A 20,000-nucleotide genomic window follows, 5' to 3' on the forward strand; every position below is an offset into this window, starting at 1 on the left:
ATGTTCAGGTGTGATGTAGTCATGTTCAGGTGTGATGTAGTCATGTTCAGGTGTTATGTAGTCATGTTCAGGTGTGATGTAGTCATGTTCAGGTGTGATGTAGTCATGTTCAGGTGTGATGTAGTCATGTTCAGGTGTGATGTAGTCATGTTCAGGTGTTATGTAGTCATGTTCAGGTGTGATGTAGTCATGTTCAGGTGTGATGTAGTCATGTTCAGGTGTAATGTAGTCATGTTCAGGTGTGATGTAGTCATGTTCAGGTGTGATGTAGTCATGTTCAGGTGTGATGTAGTCATGTTCAGGTGTTATGTAGTCATGTTCAGGTGTGATGTAGTCATGTTCAGGTGTTATGTAGTCATGTTCAGGTGTTATGTAGTCATGTTCAGGTGTGATGTAGTCATGTTCAGGTGTTATGTAGTCATGTTCAGGTGTGATGTAGTCATGTTCAGGTGTGTCTCTGTGTCCCCAGGTGTGATGTAGTCATGTTCAGGTGTGATATAGTCATGTCCAGGTGTGATGTAGTCATGTTCAGGTGTGATATAGTCATGTTCAGGTGTGATATAGTCATGTTCAGGTGTGATATAGTCATGTTCAGGTGTGATATAGTCATGTTCAGGTGTGATATAGTCATGTTCAGGTGTGATATAGTCATGTTCAGGTGTGATATAGTCATGTTCAGGTGTGATATAGTCATGTTCAGGTGTGATATAGTCATGTTCAGGGGTGATATAGTCATGTTCAGGTGTGATATAGTCATGTTCAGGTGTGATATAGTCATGTTCAGGTGTGATATAGTCATGTTCAGGTGTGATGTAGTCATGTCCAGGTGTGTCTCTGTGTCCCCAGGTGTGATGTAGTCATGTTCAGGTGTTATGTAGTCATGTTCAGGTGTGATGTAGTCATGTTCAGGTGTGATGTAGTCATGTTCAGGTGTTATGTAGTCATGTTCAGGTGTGATGTAGTCATGTTCAGGTGTGATGTAGTCATGTCCAGGTGTGTCTCTGTGTCCCCAGGTGTGATGTAGTCATGTCCAGGTGTGATGTAGTCATGTTCAGGTGTGATATAGTCATGTTCAGGGGTGATATAGTCATGTCCAGGTGTGATGTAGTCATGTTCAGGTGTGATATAGTCATGTTCAGGGGTGATATAGTCATGTCCAGGTGTGATATAGTCATGTTCAGGTGTGATATAGTCATGTTCAGGGGTGATATAGTCATGTTCAGGTGTGATATAGTCATGTTCAGGTGTGATATAGTCATGTTCAGGTGTGATGTAGTCATGTCCAGGTGTGTCTCTGTGTCCCCAGGTGTGATATAGTCATGTTCAGGTGTGATGTAGTCATGTCCAGGTGTGATATAGTCATGTTCAGGTGTGATATAGTCATGTTCAGGGGTGATATAGTCATGTTCAGGTGTGATATAGTCATGTTCAGGTGTGATATAGTCATGTTCAGGTGTGATATAGTCATGTTCAGGTGTGATATAGTCATGTTCAGGTGTGATATAGTCATGTTCAGGTGTGATATAGTCATGTTCAGGGGTGATATAGTCATGTTCAGGTGTGATATAGTCATGTTCAGGTGTGATATAGTCATGTTCAGGTGTGATATAGTCATGTTCAGGTGTGATGTAGTCATGTCCAGGTGTGTCTCTGTGTCCCCAGGTGTGATGTAGTCATGTTCAGGTGTTATGTAGTCATGTTCAGGTGTGATGTAGTCATGTTCAGGTGTGATGTAGTCATGTTCAGGTGTTATGTAGTCATGTTCAGGTGTGATGTAGTCATGTTCAGGTGTGATGTAGTCATGTTCAGGTGTTATGTAGTCATGTTCAGGTGTGATATAGTCATGTTCAGGTGTGATATAGTCATGTTCAGGTGTGATATAGTCATGTTCAGGTGTGATATAGTCATGTTCAGGGGTGATATAGTCATGTTCAGGTGTGATATAGTCATGTTCAGGTGTGATATAGTCATGTTCAGGTGTGATATAGTCCTGTTCAGGTGTGATATAGTCATGTTCAGGTGTGATATAGTCATGTTCAGGTGTGATATAGTCATGTTCAGGTGTGATATAGTCATGTTCAGGGGTGATATAGTCATGTTCAGGTGTGATATAGTCATGTTCAGGTGTGATATAGTCATGTTCAGGTGTGATATAGTCATGTTCAGGTGTGATGTAGTCATGTCCAGGTGTGTCTCTGTGTCCCCAGGTGTGATGTAGTCATGTTCAGGTGTTATGTAGTCATGTTCAGGTGTGATGTAGTCATGTTCAGGTGTGATGTAGTCATGTTCAGGTGTTATGTAGTCATGTTCAGGTGTGATGTAGTCATGTTCAGGTGTGATGTAGTCATGTCCAGGTGTGTCTCTGTGTCCCCAGGTGTGATGTAGTCATGTCCAGGTGTGATGTAGTCATGTTCAGGTGTGATATAGTCATGTTCAGGGGTGATATAGTCATGTCCAGGTGTGATGTAGTCATGTTCAGGTGTGATATAGTCATGTTCAGGGGTGATATAGTCATGTCCAGGTGTGATATAGTCATGTTCAGGTGTGATATAGTCATGTTCAGGTGTGATATAGTCATGTTCAGGTGTGATATAGTCATGTTCAGGTGTGATATAGTCATGTTCAGGGGTGATATAGTCATGTTCAGGTGTGATATAGTCATGTTCAGGTGTGATATAGTCATGTTCAGGTGTGATGTAGTCATGTTCAGGTGTGATATAGTCATGTTCAGGTGTGATGTAGTCATGTCCAGGTGTGTCTCTGTGTCCCCAGGTGTGATATAGTCATGTTCAGGTGTGATGTAGTCATGTCCAGGTGTGATGTAGTCATGTTCAGGTGTGATATAGTCATGTTCAGGTGTGATGTAGTCATGTCCAGGTGTGTCTCTGTGTCCCCAGGTGTGATATAGTCATGTTCAGGTGTGATGTAGTCATGTTCAGGTGTGATGTAGTCATGTTCAGGTGTGTCTCTGTGTCCCCAGGTGTGATGTAGTCATGTCCAGGTGTGATGTAGTCATGTTCAGGTGTGTCTCTGTGTCCCCATGTGTGATGTAGTCATGTTCAGGTGTGATGTAGTCATGTTCAGGTGTCATGTAATCATGTTCAGGTGTGATATAGTCATGTCCAGGTGTGATGTAGTCATGTTCAGGTGTTATGTAGTCATGTTCAGGTGTGATGTAGTCATGTAATCATGTCCAGGTGTGATGTAGTCATGTTCAGGTGTGATGGAGTCATGTTCAGGTGTGTCTCTGTGTCCCCAGGTGTGATGGAGTCATGTTCAGGTGTGTCTCTGTGTCCCCAGGTGTGATGTAGGAGTGATGTCCCTGCAGGCAGTGCTGCAGCAGAGGATCAGCTCCGCCCAGGCGTTGCTCCAGAGGGCGGAGCCTCTGTGCAATGGCGTGGAGGGTCACCAGAAGCTGTGCGGTAAGCTGCGGGCGGAGCTGCGTTTCCTGCGTCGGGTCGAAGCCGGAGAGCTGCAGGTCAAAGAGTCTCACTTGCACAGCACCAACCTGACTCACCTGACGGCCATCGTGGAGTCGGTGGAGAGTCTGGAAGACGTGGTCGCTCTGCTGCACGTCTTCACCTACCAGGACGCCGCCGGCAGCAGGCGGACGCTGGTGGTGGACGTGGTAGCTAACGGGGGACTCACCTGGGTGAAGGCCGTGGGCAGGAAGGCGGAGGCTCTGCACAACATCTGGCAGGGGCGGGGCCAGTACGGAGACAAGAGCATCGTCGGGCAGGCCGAGGACTTCCTGTGGGCCAGCCGCCAGCAGCCCGTCCAGTACCGGCACCCCCACGTCGTCTTCGCCTTTTACAACGGCGTCTCCTGCCCCATGGCCCACCGCCTCAAGGACATGGGCGTCGCTGTCCGCGGGGACATCGTTGCCGTCAGCGCCGTGATGACCGAGGAGGAGGAGCAGGAGGAGGAGCAGGAGCAGGAGCAGGAGCAGGAGCAGCAGGAGGAGCAGCAGCAGCAGGAGGAGGAGCAGGAGGAGCAGGATGAGGAGTCGGAACTGACCCGGGTCGACCGCGGCACAGTGGTGGCCAGCCTGGCGTTTCCCGCTCAGGTGAAGGTGGAGGAGTGTCGGCGGGTCAACCTGGACATCACCACGCTCATCACGTACGTGTCATCGCTGAGTCATGGCCGCTGTCACTTCACCTTCAGGGAGCCGGTGCTGACGGAGCAGGCGGCCCAGGAGCGCTTCCAGCACGTGCTGCCGCAGCTCGACGCCTTCATGCAGGGGAAGGAGCTGTTCGCCTGCCGTGCCGCCGTCCGCGACTTCCAGCTGATTCTGGACACGCTGGGGGGGGCGGGTGAGAAGGAGCGCGCTCAGACGCTGCTCGCTCGACTCCAGGTGGTGGACGACCAGCCGTCGGAGCGCACGCTGCGCCTCGCGCCCAGCGCCAAGGTCAACAGCCGCTCGCTCATGATTTTCGGCACCGGAGACTCGCTGAGAGCCGTCACCATGACGGCAAACAGCCGGTTCGTCAGGGCGGCGGCCAATCAGGGCGTCCGGTACAGCGTGTTTATCCACCAACCGAGAGCTCTGACCGAGGGCAAAGAGTGGAGGGCCGCGCCCGTCTGAGGCTTCCGGTGCCGGGGCTGATGGGAGTTTGAGTCTGTCATAATGATGTAAATAAATCTGATCAGCTGACTGCTGTTTGGTTTGTTCAATGATTTCACAATAAAGCGTCACAGTGCAAGGGGAGAGAGCGGGTTGTAGGTTCGATCCCTGGCGGAGTGTCCTGGAGCAACATCGTCATATTATTGATCAATTATTGATATTCTGACACTATCAATGAGTTATTGGGATGAATGTAAATGATGTAACTCCTCTCAGGAACCATCAGCCTCAGACGGAGAGGAGATGATGATTAATGACCATAAAGAAATCTTTATTAGTCATGGTACATCAGCATTTAACCCATCCTTAAGGGGGGGTGTCTATCAGCAGCAGCGTCCAATCAGTAACATAAATCAAATCAAATCAATTTATTTTTGTATAGCGTCAAATCACAACAGAAGTTATCTCAAGACGCTTTATATATAGAGCAGGTCTATGACCGTACACCAGAGTTTTGAGACCCAACAGGATCCACCAAGCGCACTGTGGCCAGGAACAACTCCCCGATTACTGGGAAGAAACCTGGAGCAGAACCGGGCGCAGGGCGGGCGGCCATCTGTCGAGACCGGCTGGGGGGATAGATAGATAGAGAGAGAGAGAGAGAGATATAGAAGCAGCCACAATAGCAGTCTAGCAGCTGTAATAACTAATACAAGTAGGGCTGATAACACAAAACCAATAGTGGTGGATGGAAAGAGTGATAATACAACTATCGGAAAGCCAGCACTGTCCAGCATCTCCTCAGTACGTCCATGTGTGTTGGTGTGGGACGTCCCTGCGATCGATGCCCGTGCGTTGGTTCCTGCAGCATCAGCATGCTTGCTGGGAGCTCTTGATGTCTTTGGCAGTGATTGAGAAGTGTTATTCTCCAGTAAGGGGGCGTGTCTATCATCAGCAGTGTCCAATCAGTAATGGATATCCAATAAGGGGGCGTGTCTATCATCAGCAGTGTCCAATCAGTAACGGATATCCAATACGGGGGCGTGTCTATCATCAGCAGTGTCCAATCAGTAACGGATATCCAATAAGGGGGCGTGTCTATCATCAGCAGTGTCCAATCAGTAATGGATATCCAATAAGGGGGCGTGTCTATCATCAGCAGTGTCCAATCAGTAACAGATATCCAATAAGGGGGCGTGTCTATCATCAGCAGTGTCCAATCAGTAACGGATATCCAATAAGGGGGTGTGTCTATCATCAGCAGTGTCCAATCAGTAACAGATATCCAATAAGGGGGTGTGTCTATCAGCAGCAGCGTCCAATCAGTAACTGATCTCCAATAGAATCTCTCAGCCTGTTAGCCTCTCAGTCTGTTAGCCTCTCAGCCTGTTAGCCTGTCAGCCTCTCAGCCTGTTAGCCTGTCAGCCTCTCAGTCTGTTAGCCTGTTAGCCTCTCAGCCTGTTAGCCTGTTAGCCTGTTAGCCTCTCAGCCTGTTAGCCTGTTAGCCTCTCAGCCTGTTAGCCTCTCAGTCTGTTAGCCTCTCAGTCTGTTAGCCTCTCAGCCTGTTAGCCTCTCAGTCTGTTAGCCTCTCAACCTCTCAGCCTGTTAGCCTCTCAGTCTGTTAGCCTCTCAGCCTCTCAGCCTGTTAGCCTCTCAGCCTGTTAGCCTCTCAGTCTGTTAGTCTGTTAGCCTGTCAGCCTCTCAGTCTGTTAGCCTCTCAGCCTGTTAGCCTCTCAGCCTGTTAGCCTGTTAGCCTCTCAACCTGTTAGCCTGTTAGCCTCTCAGCCTGTTAGCCTGTTAGCCTCTCAGTCTGTTAGCCTCTCAGCCTGTTAGCCTCTCAGTCTGTTAGCCTGTTAGCCTCTCAGCCTCTCAGCCTGTTAGCCTCTCAGTCTGTTAGTCTGTTAGCCTGTCAGCCTCTCAGCCTGTTAGCCTGTTAGCCTCTCAACCTGTTAGCCTGTTAGCCTCTCAACCTGTTAGCCTGTTAGCCTCTCAGCCTGTTAGCCTGTTAGCCTCTCAGCCTGTTAGCCTCTCAGTCTGTTAGCCTGTTAGCCTCTCAGCCTCTCAACCTGTTAGCCTGTTAGCCTCTCAGTCTGTTAGCCTGTTAGCCTCTCAGCCTCTCAGCCTGTTAGCCTCTCAGTCTGTTAGTCTGTTAGCCTGTTAGCCTCTCAGCCTGTTAGCCTGTTAGCCTCTCAGTCTGTTAGCCTGTTAGCCTCTCAGCCTGTTAGCCTGTTAGCCTCTCAACCTGTTAGCCTGTTAGCCTCTCAGCCTGTTAGCCTGTTAGCCTCTCAGTCTGTTAGCCTCTCAGTCTGTTAGCCTGTTAGCCTCTCAGCCTCTCAACCTGTTAGCCTGTTAGCCTCTCAGTCTGTTAGCCTGTTAGCCTCTCAGCCTGTTAGCCTCTCAGTCTGTTAGTCTGTTAGCCTGTTAGCCTCTCAGCCTGTTAGCCTCTCAGTCTGTTAGCCTCTCAGTCTGTTAGCCTGTTAGCCTCTCAGCCTCTCAACCTGTTAGCCTGTTAGCCTCTCAGTCTGTTAGCCTGTTAGCCTCTCAGCCTCTCAGCCTGTTAGCCTCTCAGTCTGTTAGTCTGTTAGCCTGTTAGCCTCTCAGCCTGTCAGCCTGTTAGCCTGTCAGCCTCTCAGCCTGTCAGCCTCTCAGCCTGTTAGCCTCTCAGTCTGTTAGCCTGTTAGCCTCTCAGTCTGTTAGCCTGTTAGCCTCTCAGCCTCTCAGCCTGTTAGCCTCTCAGTCTGTTAGCCTGTTAGCCTCTCAGCCTCTCAGCCTGTTAGCCTCTCAGTCTGTTAGCCTCTCAGTCTGGTAGCCTGTTAGCCTCTCAGTCTGTTAGCCTCTCAGCCTGTTAGCCTGTTAGCCTCTCAGTCTGTTAGCCTCTCAGTCTGTTAGCCTGTTAGCCTCTCAGCCTGTTAGCCTCTCAGTCTGTTAGCCTCTCAGCCTCTCAGCCTGTTAGCCTCTCAGTCTGTTAGCCTGTTAGCCTCTCAGCCTGTTAGCCTCTCAGTCTGTTAGCCTCTCAGCCTCTCAGTCTGTTAGCCTCTCAGTCTGTTAGCCTGTTAGCCTCTCAGCCTGTTAGCCTCTCAGTCTGTTAGCCTGTTAGCCTCTCAGTCTGTTAGCCTCTCAGCCTGTTAGCCTGTTAGCCTCTCAGCCTCTCAGCCTGTTAGCCTCTCAGTCTGTTAGCCTGTTAGCCTCTCAGCCTGTTAGCCTCTCAGCCTGTTAGCCTCTCAGTCTGTTAGCCTTTCAGTCTGTTAGCCTGTTAGCCTCTCAGTCTGTTAGCCTCTCAGCCTGTTAGCCTGTTAGCCTCTCAGTCTGTTAGCCTCTCAGTCTGTTAGCCTGTTAGCCTCTCAGCCTGTTAGCCTCTCAGTCTGTTAGCCTGTTAGCCTCTCAGTCTGTTAGCCTGTTAGCCTCTCAGCCTGTTAGCCTCTCAGTCTGTTAGCCTGTTAGCCTCTCAGCCTGTTAGCCTGTTAGCCTCTCAGCCTGTTAGCCTCTCAGCCTGTTAGCCTCTCAGCCTGTTAGCCTGTTAGCCTGTTAGCCTCTCAGTCTGTTAGCCTGTTAGCCTCTCAGTCTGTTAGCCTGTTAGCCTCTCAGCCTGTTAGCCTCTCAGTCTGTTAGCCTGTTAGCCTGTTAGCCTCTCAGTCTGTTAGCCTGTTAGCCTCTCAGCCTGTTAGCCTCTCAGTCTGTTAGCCTGTTAGCCTCTCAGCCTGTTAGCCTCTCAGTCTGTTAGCCTGTTAGCCTGTTAGCCTCTCAGCCTGTTAGCCTCTCAGCCTCTCAGCCTGTTAGCCTCTCAGCCTGTTAGCCTCTCAGCCTGTTAGCCTGTTAGCCTCTCAGCCTGTTAGCCTCTCAGCCTCTCAGCCTGTTAGCCTCTCAGCCTGTTAGCCTCTCAGCCTGTTAGCCTGTTAGCCTCTCAGTCTGTTAGCCTCTCAGTCTGTTAGCCTGTTAGCCTCTCAGCCTGTTAGCCTCTCAGTCTGTTAGCCTGTTAGCCTCTCAGCCTGTTAGCCTCTCAGTCTGTTAGCCTGTTAGCCTCTCAGCCTGTTAGCCTCTCAGTCTGTTAGCCTGTTAGCCTCTCAGCCTGTTAGCCTCTCAGTCTGTTAGCCTCTCAGCCTCTCAGTCTGTTAGCCTCTCAGCCTGTTAGCCTCTCAGCCTGTTAGCCTCTCAGCCTGTTAGCCTCTCAGTCTGTTAGCCTCTCAGCCTCTCAGTCTGTTAGCCTCTCAGTCTGTTAGCCTCTCAGTCTGTTAGCCTCTCAGCCTGTTAGCCTCTCAGCCTGTTAACCTGTTAGCCTCTCAGTCTGTTAGCCTGTTAGCCTCTCAGCCTGTTAGCCTCTCAGTCTGTTAGCCTCTCAGCCTGTTAGCCTCTCAGCCTGTTAGCCTGTTAGCCTCTCAGCCTCTCAGCCTGTTAGCCTCTCAGCCTGTTAGCCTCTCAGTCTGTTAGCCTGTTAGCCTCTCAGCCTGTTAGCCTCTCAGCCTCTCAGCCTGTTAGCCTCTCAGCCTGTTAGCCTCTCAGTCTGTTAGCCTCTCAGCCTGTTAGCCTCTCAGCCTCTCAGCCTGTTAGCCTCTCAGTCTGTTAGTCTGTTAGCCTGTCAGCCTCTCAGTCTGTTAGCCTCTCAGCCTGTTAGCCTCTCAGCCTGTTAGCCTGTTAGCCTCTCAACCTGTTAGCCTGTTAGCCTCTCAGCCTCTCAGCCTGTTAGCCTCTCAGTCTGTTAGTCTGTTAGCCTGTCAGCCTCTCAGCCTGTTAGCCTGTTAGCCTCTCAACCTGTTAGCCTGTTAGCCTCTCAACCTGTTAGCCTGTTAGCCTCTCAGCCTGTTAGCCTGTTAGCCTCTCAGCCTGTTAGCCTCTCAGTCTGTTAGCCTGTTAGCCTCTCAGCCTCTTAGCCTGTTAGCCTCTCAGTCTGTTAGCCTGTTAGCCTCTCAGCCTCTCAGCCTGTTAGCCTCTCAGTCTGTTAGTCTGTTAGCCTGTTAGCCTGTTAGCCTCTCAGCCTGTTAGCCTCTCAACCTGTTAGCCTGTTAGCCTCTCAGCCTGTTAGCCTGTTAGCCTCTCAGTCTGTTAGCCTGTTAGCCTCTCAGCCTCTCAACCTGTTAGCCTGTTAGCCTCTCAGTCTGTTAGCCTGTTAGCCTCTCAGCCTGTTAGCCTCTCAGTCTGTTAGTCTGTTAGCCTGTTAGCCTCTCAGTCTGTTAGCCTCTCAGTCTGTTAGCCTGTTAGCCTCTCAACCTGTTAGCCTGTTAGCCTCTCAGCCTGTTAGCCTCTCAGTCTGTTAGTCTGTTAGCCTGTTAGCCTCTCAGTCTGTTAGCCTGTTAGCCTCTCAGCCTCTCAGCCTGTTAGCCTCTCAGTCTGTTAGCCTGTTAGCCTCTCAGCCTCTCAGCCTGTTAGCCTCTCAGTCTGTTAGCCTCTCAGTCTGGTAGCCTGTTAGCCTCTCAGTCTGTTAGCCTCTCAGTCTGTTAGCCTCTCAGTCTGTTAGCCTGTTAGCCTGTTAGCCTCTCAGCCTGTTAGCCTCTCAGTCTGTTAGCCTCTCAGCCTCTCAGTCTGTTAGCCTCTCAGCCTGTTAGCCTCTCAGTCTGTTAGCCTGTTAGCCTCTCAGCCTGTTAGCCTCTCAGTCTGTTAGCCTGTTAGCCTCTCAGTCTGTTAGCCTGTTAGCCTCTCAGCCTGTTAGCCTCTCAGCCTCTCAGCCTGTTAGCCTCTCAGTCTGTTAGCCTGTTAGCCTCTCAGTCTGTTAGCCTGTTAGCCTCTCAGTCTGTTAGCCTGTTAGCCTCTCAGCCTGTTAGCCTCTCAGTCTGTTAGCCTCTCAGCCTCTCAGTCTGTTAGCCTCTCAGCCTGTTAGCCTCTCAGTCTGTTAGCCTGTTAGCCTCTCAGCCTGTTAGCCTCTCAGTCTGTTAGCCTGTTAGCCTCTCAGTCTGTTAGCCTCTCAGCCTGTTAGCCTGTTAGCCTCTCAGCCTCTCAGCCTGTTAGCCTCTCAGTCTGTTAGCCTGTTAGCCTCTCAGCCTGTTAGCCTCTCAGCCTGTTAGCCTCTCAGTCTGTTAGCCTTTCAGTCTGTTAGCCTGTTAGCCTCTCAGTCTGTTAGCCTCTCAGCCTGTTAGCCTCTCAGTCTGTTAGCCTGTTAGCCTCTCAGTCTGTTAGCCTGTTAGCCTCTCAGTCTGTTAGCCTCTCAGCCTGTTAGCCTCTCAGTCTGTTAGCCTGTTAGCCTCTCAGTCTGTTAGCCTGTTAGCCTCTCAGCCTGTTAGCCTCTCAGTCTGTTAGCCTGTTAGCCTCTCAGCCTGTTAGCCTGTTAGCCTCTCAGCCTGTTAGCCTCTCAGCCTGTTAGCCTCTCAGCCTGTTAGCCTGTTAGCCTGTTAGCCTCTCAGTCTGTTAGCCTGTTAGCCTCTCAGTCTGTTAGCCTGTCAGTCTGTTAGCCTGTTAGCCTGTTAGCCTCTCAGTCTGTTAGCCTGTTAGCCTCTCAGCCTGTTAGCCTCTCAGTCTGTTAGCCTGTTAGCCTGTTAGCCTCTCAGCCTGTTAGCCTCTCAGCCTCTCAGCCTGTTAGCCTCTCAGCCTGTTAGCCTCTCAGCCTGTTAGCCTCTCAGCCTGTTAGCCTGTTAGCCTCTCAGCCTGTTAGCCTCTCAGCCTCTCAGCCTGTTAGCCTCTCAGCCTGTTAGCCTGTTAGCCTCTCAGTCTGTTAGCCTCTCAGTCTGTTAGCCTGTTAGCCTCTCAGTCTGTTAGCCTGTTAGCCTCTCAGCCTGTTAGCCTCTCAGTCTGTTAGCCTGTTAGCCTCTCAGCCTGTTAGCCTCTCAGTCTGTTAGCCTGTTAGCCTCTCAGCCTGTTAGCCTCTCAGTCTGTTAGCCTGTTAGCCTCTCAGCCTGTTAGCCTCTCAGTCTGTTAGCCTCTCAGCCTCTCAGTCTGTTAGCCTCTCAGCCTGTTAGCCTCTCAGTCTGTTAGCCTGTTAGCCTCTCAGCCTGTTAGCCTCTCAGTCTGTTAGCCTCTCAGCCTCTCAGTCTGTTAGCCTCTCAGCCTGTTAGCCTCTCAGTCTGTTAGCCTCTCAGCCTGTTAGCCTCTCAGCCTGTTAACCTGTTAGCCTCTCAGTCTGTTAGCCTGTTAGCCTCTCAGCCTGTTAGCCTCTCAGTCTGTTAGCCTCTCAGCCTCTCAGTCTGTTAGCCTCTCAGCCTGTTAGCCTCTCAGCCTGTTAGCCTGTTAGCCTCTCAGCCTCTCAGCCTGTTAGCCTCTCAGTCTGTTAGCCTGTTAGCCTGTTAGCCTCTCAGCCTCTCAGCCTGTTAGCCTCTCAGCCTGTTAGCCTCTCAGCCTGTTAGCCTCTCAGTCTGTTAGCCTCTCAGCCTCTCAGCCTGTTAGCCTCTCAGCCTGTTAGCCTCTCAGTCTGTTAGTCTGTCAGCCTCTCAGTCTGTTAGCCTCTCAGCCTGTTAGCCTCTCAGCCTGTTAGCCTGTTAGCCTCTCAACCTGTTAGCCTGTTAGCCTCTCAGCCTGTTAGCCTGTTAGCCTCTCAGTCTGTTAGCCTCTCAGCCTGTTAGCCTCTCAGTCTGTTAGCCTGTTAGCCTCTCAGCCTCTCAGCCTGTTAGCCTCTCAGTCTGTTAGTCTGTTAGCCTGTCAGCCTCTCAGCCTGTTAGCCTGTTAGCCTCTCAACCTGTTAGCCTGTTAGCCTCTCAACCTGTTAGCCTGTTAGCCTGTTAGCCTCTCAGCCTGTTAGCCTCTCAGTCTGTTAGCCTGTTAGCCTCTCAGCCTCTCAACCTGTTAGCCTGTTAGCCTCTCAGTCTGTTAGCCTGTTAGCCTCTCAGCCTCTCAGCCTGTTAGCCTCTCAGCCTGTTAGCCTGTTAGCCTCTCAGTCTGTTAGCCTCTCAGCCTCTCAACCTGTTAGCCTGTTAGCCTCTCAGTCTGTTAGTCTGTTAGCCTGTTAGCCTCTCAGCCTGTTAGCCTGTTAGCCTCTCAGCCTGTTAGCCTGTCAGCCTCTCAGCCTGTTAGCCTCTCAGCCTCTCAACCTGTTAGCCTGTTAGCCTCTCAGTCTGTTAGCCTGTTAGCCTCTCAGTCTGTTAGCCTGTTAGCCTCTCAGCCTCTCAGCCTGTTAGCCTCTCAGTCTGTTAGTCTGTTAGCCTGTTAGCCTCTTAGCCTGTCAGCCTCTCAGCCTGTCAGCCTCTCAGCCTGTTAGCCTCTCAGTCTGTTAGCCTGTTAGCCTCTCAGTCTGTTAGCCTGTTAGCCTCTCAGTCTGTTAGCCTGTTAGCCTCTCAGCCTGTTAGCCTCTCAGTCTGTTAGCCTCTCAGCCTCTCAGTCTGTTAGCCTCTCAGCCTGTTAGCCTCTCAGTCTGTTAGCCTGTTAGCCTCTCAGCCTGTTAGCCTCTCAGTCTGTTAGCCTGTTAGCCTCTCAGTCTGTTAGCCTGTTAGCCTCTCAGCCTGTTAGCCTCTCAGCCTCTCAGCCTGTTAGCCTCTCAGTCTGTTAGCCTGTTAGCCTGTTAGCCTCTCAGTCTGTTAGCCTCTCAGCCTGTTAGCCTCTCAGTCTGTTAGCCTCTCAGCCTGTTAGCCTCTCAGTCTGTTAGCCTGTTAGCCTCTCAGCCTGTTAGCCTCTCAGTCTGTTAGCCTGTTAGCCTCTCAGTCTGTTAGCCTCTCAGCCTGTTAGCCTGTTAGCCTCTCAGCCTCTCAGCCTGTTAGCCTCTCAGTCTGTTAGCCTGTTAGCCTCTCAGCCTGTTAGCCTCTCAGCCTGTTAGCCTCTCAGTCTGTTAGCCTCTCAGTCTGTTAGCCTGTTAGCCTCTCAGTCTGTTAGCCTCTCAGCCTGTTAGCCTGTTAGCCTCTCAGTCTGTTAGCCTGTTAGCCTCTCAGTCTGTTAGCCTCTCAGCCTGTTAGCCTGTTAGCCTCTCAGTCTGTTAGCCTGTTAGCCTCTCAGTCTGTTAGCCTGTTAGCCTCTCAGCCTGTTAGCCTCTCAGTCTGTTAGCCTGTTAGCCTCTCAGCCTGTTAGCCTCTCAGTCTGTTAGCCTGTTAGCCTCTCAGTCTGTTAGCCTGTTAGCCTCTCAGCCTGTTAGCCTGTTAGCCTCTCAACCTGTTAGCCTCTCAGCCTGTTAGCCTGTTAGCCTCTCAGCCTGTTAGCCTCTCAGCCTGTTAGCCTCTCAGCCTGTTAGCCTGTTAGCCTGTTAGCCTCTCAGTCTGTTAGCCTCTCAGTCTGTTAGCCTGTTAGCCTCTCAGTCTGTTAGCCTGTTAGCCTCTCAGCCTGTTAGCCTCTCAGTCTGTTAGCCTGTTAGCCTCTCAGCCTGTTAGCCTCTCAGTCTGTTAGCCTCTCAGCCTGTTAGCCTCTCAGTCTGTTAGCCTGTTAGCCTCTCAGCCTGTTAGCCTCTCAGCCTCTCAGCCTGTTAGCCTGTTAGCCTCTCAGTCTGTTAGCCTCTCAGTCTGTTAGCCTGTTAGCCTCTCAGTCTGTTAGCCTGTTAGCCTCTCAGCCTGTTAGCCTCTCAGTCTGTTAGCCTGTTAGCCTCTCAGCCTGTTAGCCTCTCAGTCTGTTAGCCTCTCAGCCTCTCAGTCTGTTAGCCTCTCAGCCTGTTAGCCTCTCAGTCTGTTAGCCTGTTAGCCTCTCAGCCTGTTAGCCTCTCAGTCTGTTAGCCTCTCAGCCTCTCAGTCTGTTAGCCTCTCAGCCTGTTAGCCTCTCAGCCTGTTAGCCTCTCAGTCTGTTAGCCTCTCAGCCTGTTAGCCTCTCAGCCTGTTAACCTGTTAGCCTCTCAGTCTGTTAGCCTGTTAGCCTCTCAGCCTCTCAGTCTGTTAGCCTCTCAGCCTGTTAGCCTCTCAGCCTGTTAGCCTGTTAGCCTCTCAGCCTCTCAGCCTGTTAGCCTCTCAGCCTGTTAGCCTCTCAGTCTGTTAGCCTGTTAGCCTGTTAGCCTCTCAGCCTGTTAGCCTCTCAGTCTGTTAGCCTGTTAGCCTCTCAGCCTGTTAGCCTCTCAGTCTGTTAGCCTCTCAGCCTGTTAGCCTCTCAGCCTGTTAACCTGTTAGCCTCTCAGTCTGTTAGCCTGTTAGCCTCTCAGCCTGTTAGCCTCTCAGTCTGTTAGCCTCTCAGCCTGTTAGCCTCTCAGCCTGTTAGCCTGTTAGCCTCTCAGCCTCTCAGCCTGTTAGCCTCTCAGCCTGTTAGCCTCTCAGTCTGTTAGCCTGTTAGCCTGTTAGCCTCTCAGCCTGTTAGCCTCTCAGCCTCTCAGCCTGTTAGCCTCTCAGCCTGTTAGCCTCTCAGCCTGTTAGCCTCTCAGCCTGTTAGCCTCTCAGCCTGTTAGCCTGTTAGCCTCTCAGCCTGTTAGCCTCTCAGCCTGTTAGCCTCTCAGCCTGTTAGCCTGTTAGCCTCTCAGTCTGTTAGCCTGTTAGCCTCTCAGTCTGTTAGCCTGTTAGCCTCTCAGCCTGTTAGCCTCTCAGTCTGTTAGCCTGTTAGCCTCTCAGCCTGTTAGCCTCTCAGTCTGTTAGCCTGTTAGCCTCTCAGCCTGTTAGCCTCTCAGTCTGTTAGCCTCTCAGCCTCTCAGTCTGTTAGCCTCTCAGTCTGTTAGCCTGTTAGCCTCTCAGCCTGTTAGCCTCTCAGTCTGTTAGCCTCTCAGCCTCTCAGTCTGTTAGCCTCTCAGCCTGTTAGCCTCTCAGCCTGTTAACCTGTTAGCCTCTCAGTCTGTTAGCCTGTTAGCCTCTCAGCCTGTTAGCCTCTCAACCTGTTAGCCTCTCAGTCTGTTAGCCTGTTAGCCTCTCAGTCTGTTAGCCTCTCAACCTGTTAGCCTCTCAGTCTGTTAGCCTGTTAGCAGGTGAACATCAGTTTCTTGATGTAGGGTTATATTAGTTAGTTATAGGGTTAGTGAGAGGTTATATAATAATGGTTTAGAGGTTATATAATAATGGTGAGAGTTGGAGCTGAAGCGGAGCTGCGGACTCTAGAGGAGGTGAGTTATGGTTATAGTTATAGAGGGGAACTCTGTGCTTCAATTCAAAATCAAACTTTATTAAATAAAAAACAAGTCGGCGTCTCACTGGAGCTGCTGCTAAGCGGCTAACTCTGCTAGCTCTGTTTGCTCTGTAAGCTCTGCTAGCTCTTGTAGCTCTCTTAGCTCTATTAGCTCTTGTAGCTCTTTTAGCTCTTGTAGCTCTGTTAGCTCTTTTAGCTCTTGTAGCTCTTTTAGCTCTTGTAGCTCTTGTAGCTCTGTTAGCTCTTTTAGCTCTTGTAGCTCTGTTAGCTCTTGTAGCTCTTGTAGCTCTGTTAGCTCTTTTAGCTCTTGTAGCTCTGTTAGCTCTTTTAGCTCTTGTAGCTCTGCTAGCTCTTTTAGCTCTGCTAGCTCTGGTAGCTCTGTAAGCTCTGCTAGCTCTGGTAGCTCTGTTAGCTCTGTTAGCTCTGCTAGCTCTGGTAGCTCTGTTAGCTCTGTAAGCTCTGCTAGCTCTGGTAGCTCTGTTAGCTCTGTAAGCTCTGCTAGCTCTTTTAGCTCTTTTAGCTCTGTAAGCTCTATTAGCTCTGGTAGCTCTGTTAGCTCTGTTAGCTCTATTAGCTCTGCTAGCTCTGCTAGCTCTGCTAGCTCTGTAAGCTCTATTAGCTCTTGTAGCTCTGTTAGCTCTATTAGCTCTTGTAGCTCTGTTAGCTCTATTAGCTCTGTAAGCTCTATTAGCTCTTGTAGCTCTGTAAGCTCTATTAGCTCTATTAGCTCTTGTAGCTCTTGTAGCTCTGTTAGCTCTTGTAGCTCTGTTAGCTCTTTTAGCTCTTGTAGCTCTGTTAGCTCTTTTAGCTCTTGTAGCTCTTTTAGCTCTTGTAGCTCTTGTAGCTCTGTTAGCTCTTTTAGCTCTTGTAGCTCTGCTAGCTCTGGTAGCTCTGTAAGCTCTGCTAGCTCTGGTAGCTCTGCTAGCTCTGTTAGCTCTGTTAGCTCTGCTAGCTCTGGTAGCTCTGTTAGCTCTGTAAGCTCTGCTAGCTCTGGTAGCTCTTGTAGCTCTGTTAGCTCTTGTAGCTCTTGTAGCTCTGTTAGCTCTTGTAGCTCTTGTAGCTCTGTTAGCTCTTTTAGCTCTTGTAGCTCTGTTAGCTCTTTTAGCTCTTGTAGCTCTGTTAGCTCTTGTAGCTCTTGTAGCTCTGTTAGCTCTTTTAGCTCTTGTAGCTCTGCTAGCTCTGGTAGCTCTGCTAGCTCTGGTAGCTCTGCTAGCTCTGTTAGCTCTGTTAGCTCTGCTAGCTCTGGTAGCTCTGCTAGCTCTTTTAGCTCTGTAAGCTCTATTAGCTCTGGTAGCTCTGTTAGCTCTGTTAGCTCTGTAAGCTCTATTAGCTCTATTAGCTCTGTTAGCTCTATTAGCTCTTTTAGCTCTGTAAGCTCTGCTAGCTCTTTTAGCTCTATTAGCTCTTTTAGCTCTGTAAGCTCTGTTAGCTCTGCTAGCTCTATTAGCTCTGCTAGCTCTGCTAGCTCTGCTAGCTCTGTAAGCTCTATTAGCTCTTGTAGCTCTGTTAGCTCTATTAGCTCTTTTAGCTCTGTTAGCTCTATTAGCTCTTGTAGCTCTGTAAGCTCTATTAGCTCTATTAGCTCTTGTAGCTCTTGTAGCTCTGTTAGCTCTTGTAGCTCTGTTAGCTCTTTTAGCTCTTGTAGCTCTGTTAGCTCTTTTAGCTCTTGTAGCTCTTGTAGCTCTGTTAGCTCTTTTAGCTCTTGTAGCTCTGCTAGCTCTGGTAGCTCTGTAAGCTCTGCTAGCTCTGGTAGCTCTGCTAGCTCTGTTAGCTCTGCTAGCTCTGGTAGCTCTGCTAGCTCTGTTAGCTCTGCTAGCTCTGGTAGCTCTGTTAGCTCTGTAAGCTCTGCTAGCTCTGGTAGCTCTTGTAGCTCTGTTAGCTCTTGTAGCTCTTGTAGCTCTGTTAGCTCTTGTAGCTCTTGTAGCTCTGTTAGCTCTTTTAGCTCTTGTAGCTCTGTTAGCTCTTTTAGCTCTTGTAGCTCTGTTAGCTCTTGTAGCTCTTGTAGCTCTGTTAGCTCTTTTAGCTCTTGTAGCTCTGCTAGCTCTGGTAGCTCTGTAAGCTCTGCTAGCTCTGGTAGCTCTGCTAGCTCTGTTAGCTCTGTTAGCTCTGCTAGCTCTGGTAGCTCTGCTAGCTCTTTTAGCTCTGTAAGCTCTATTAGCTCTTGTAGCTCTGTTAGCTCTATTAGCTCTTTTAGCTCTGTAAGCTCTGCTAGCTCTTTTAGCTCTATTAGCTCTTTTAGCTCTGTAAGCTCTGTTAGCTCTGTTAGCTCTATTAGCTCTGCTAGCTCTGGTAGCTCTGCTAGCTCTGTAAGCTCTATTAGCTCTTGTAGCTCTGTTAGCTCTATTAGCTCTTGTAGCTCTGTTAGCTCTATTAGCTCTTGTAGCTCTGTAAGCTCTATTAGCTCTTGTAGCTCTATTAGCTCTGTTAGCTCTATTAGCTCTTTTAGCTCTGTTAGCTCTATTAGCTCTTGTAGCTCTGTAAGCTCTATTAGCTCTGTTAGCTCTTTTAGCTCTGTAAGCTCTATTAGCTCTTGTAGCTCTGTTAGCTCTATTAGCTCTTGTAGCTCTGTAAGCTCTATTAGCTCTATTAGCTCTTGTAGCTCTGTAAGCTCTATTAGCTCTATTAGCTCTTGTAGCTCTGTTAGCTCTTTTAGCTCTGTTAGCTCTGTTAGCTCTATTAGCTCTTGTAGCTCTGTAAGCTCTATTAGCTCTTGTAGCTCTATTAGCTCTGTTAGCTCTATTAGCTCTTGTAGCTCTGTAAGCTCTATTAGCTCTATTAGCTCTTGTAGCTCTGTTAGCTCTATTAGCTCTTGTAGCTCTGTTAGCTCTATTAGCTCTTGTAGCTCTATTAGCTCTATTAGCTCTTGTAGCTCTGTAAGCTCTATTAGCTCTATTAGCTCTTGTAGCTCTGTTAGCTCTTTTAGCTCTGTTAGCTCTATTAGCTCTTGTAGCTCTGTAAGCTCTATTAGCTCTTGTAGCTCTATTAGCTCTGTTAGCTCTGTTAGCTCTATTAGCTCTATTAGCTCTGTTAGCTCTGTTAGCTCTATTAGCTCTGTTAGCTCTGTTAGCTCTATTAGCTCTTGTAGCTCTGTTAGCTCTGTTAGCTCTATTAGCTCTTGTAGCTCTGTTAGCTCTATTAGCTCTTGTAGCTCTGTTAGCTCTGTTAGCTCTATTAGCTCTTGTAGCTCTGTTAGCTCTATTAGCTCTGTAAGCTCTATTAGCTCTTGTAGCTCTGTTAGCTCTATTAGCTCTTTTAGCTCTGTTAGCTTTGTTAGCTCTATTAGCTCTTGTAGCTCTGTAAGCTCTATTAGCTCTTGTAGCTCTGTTAGCTCTATTAGCTCTTTTAGCTCTGTAAGCTCTGCTAGCTCTTTTAGCTCTATTAGCTCTTTTAGCTCTGTAAGCTCTGTTAGCTCTGTTAGCTCTATTAGCTCTGCTAGCTCTGGTAGCTCTGCTAGCTCTGTAAGCTCTATTAGCTCTTGTAGCTCTGTTAGCTCTATTAGCTCTTGTAGCTCTGTAAGCTCTATTAGCTCTTGTAGCTCTGTAAGCTCTATTAGCTCTATTAGCTCTTGTAGCTCTATTAGCTCTGTTAGCTCTATTAGCTCTTTTAGCTCTGTTAGCTCTTTTAGCTCTGTAAGCTCTATTAGCTCTTGTAGCTCTGTTAGCTCTATTAGCTCTTGTAGCTCTGTAAGCTCTATTAGCTCTTGTAGCTCTGTAAGCTCTATTAGCTCTATTAGCTCTTGTAGCTCTGTTAGCTCTTTTAGCTCTGTTAGCTCTGTTAGCTCTATTAGCTCTTGTAGCTCTGTAAGCTCTATTAGCTCTTGTAGCTCTATTAGCTCTGTTAGCTCTATTAGCTCTTGTAGCTCTGTAAGCTCTATTAGCTCTATTAGCTCTTGTAGCTCTGTTAGCTCTTTTAGCTCTGTTAGCTCTGTTAGCTCTATTAGCTCTTGTAGCTCTGTAAGCTCTATTAGCTCTTGTAGCTCTATTAGCTCTGTTAGCTCTATTAGCTCTTGTAGCTCTGTAAGCTCTATTAGCTCTATTAGCTCTTGTAGCTCTGTTAGCTCTATTAGCTCTTGTAGCTCTGTTAGCTCTATTAGCTCTTGTAGCTCTGTAAGCTCTATTAGCTCTATTAGCTCTTGTAGCTCTGTAAGCTCTATTAGCTCTATTAGCTCTTGTAGCTCTGTAAGCTCTATTAGCTCTATTAGCTCTTGTAGCTCTGTAAGCTCTATTAGCTCTATTAGCTCTGTTAGCTCTGTTAGCTCTATTAGCTCTGTTAGCTCTGTTAGCTCTATTAGCTCTGTTAGCTCTATTAGCTCTTGTAGCTCTGTTAGCTCTGTTAGCTCTATTAGCTCTTGTAGCTCTGTTAGCTCTATTAGCTCTTGTAGCTCTGTTAGCTCTATTAGCTCTTGTAGCTCTGTTAGCTCTGTTAGCTCTGTTAGCTCTTGTAGCTCTATTAGCTCTTTTAGCTCTGTTAGCTCTTGTAGCTCTGTTAGCTCTTGTAGCTCTGTTAGCTCTATTAGCTCTATTAGCTCTATTAGCTCTTGTAGCTCTGTTAGCTCTGTAAGCTCTATTAG

General features: G+C 49.0%; 2 protein-coding genes across 2 annotated transcripts in view; both read left to right on the forward strand.

The window, feature by feature from the left end:
* The window catches only part of c11h7orf25 (chromosome 11 C7orf25 homolog), a 7,217-nt gene extending 2,563 nt beyond the window's left edge, over positions 1-4,654 (forward strand). Inside the window, exon 2 of the mRNA XM_074649770.1 lies at positions 3,301-4,654. Coding sequence (XP_074505871.1) covers positions 3,317-4,585 — 1,269 coding nt within the window. The 5' untranslated portion in view covers positions 3,301-3,316 and the 3' untranslated portion in view covers positions 4,586-4,654. The remainder of the gene's footprint in view (positions 1-3,300) is intronic.
* The window catches only part of LOC141776314 (E3 ubiquitin-protein ligase RNF31), a 115,441-nt gene that overhangs the window by 57,053 nt on the left and 38,388 nt on the right, over positions 1-20,000 (forward strand). The window contains exon 2 of the mRNA XM_074649771.1: positions 15,350-15,407. Within this exon, the coding sequence (XP_074505872.1) occupies positions 15,363-15,407 (45 nt within the window). The 5' untranslated portion in view covers positions 15,350-15,362. The remainder of the gene's footprint in view (positions 1-15,349; positions 15,408-20,000) is intronic.

Source organism: Sebastes fasciatus, chromosome 11, assembly GCF_043250625.1.
Source record: "Sebastes fasciatus isolate fSebFas1 chromosome 11, fSebFas1.pri, whole genome shotgun sequence".
Taxonomy (NCBI): Eukaryota; Metazoa; Chordata; class Actinopteri; order Perciformes; family Sebastidae; genus Sebastes; species Sebastes fasciatus.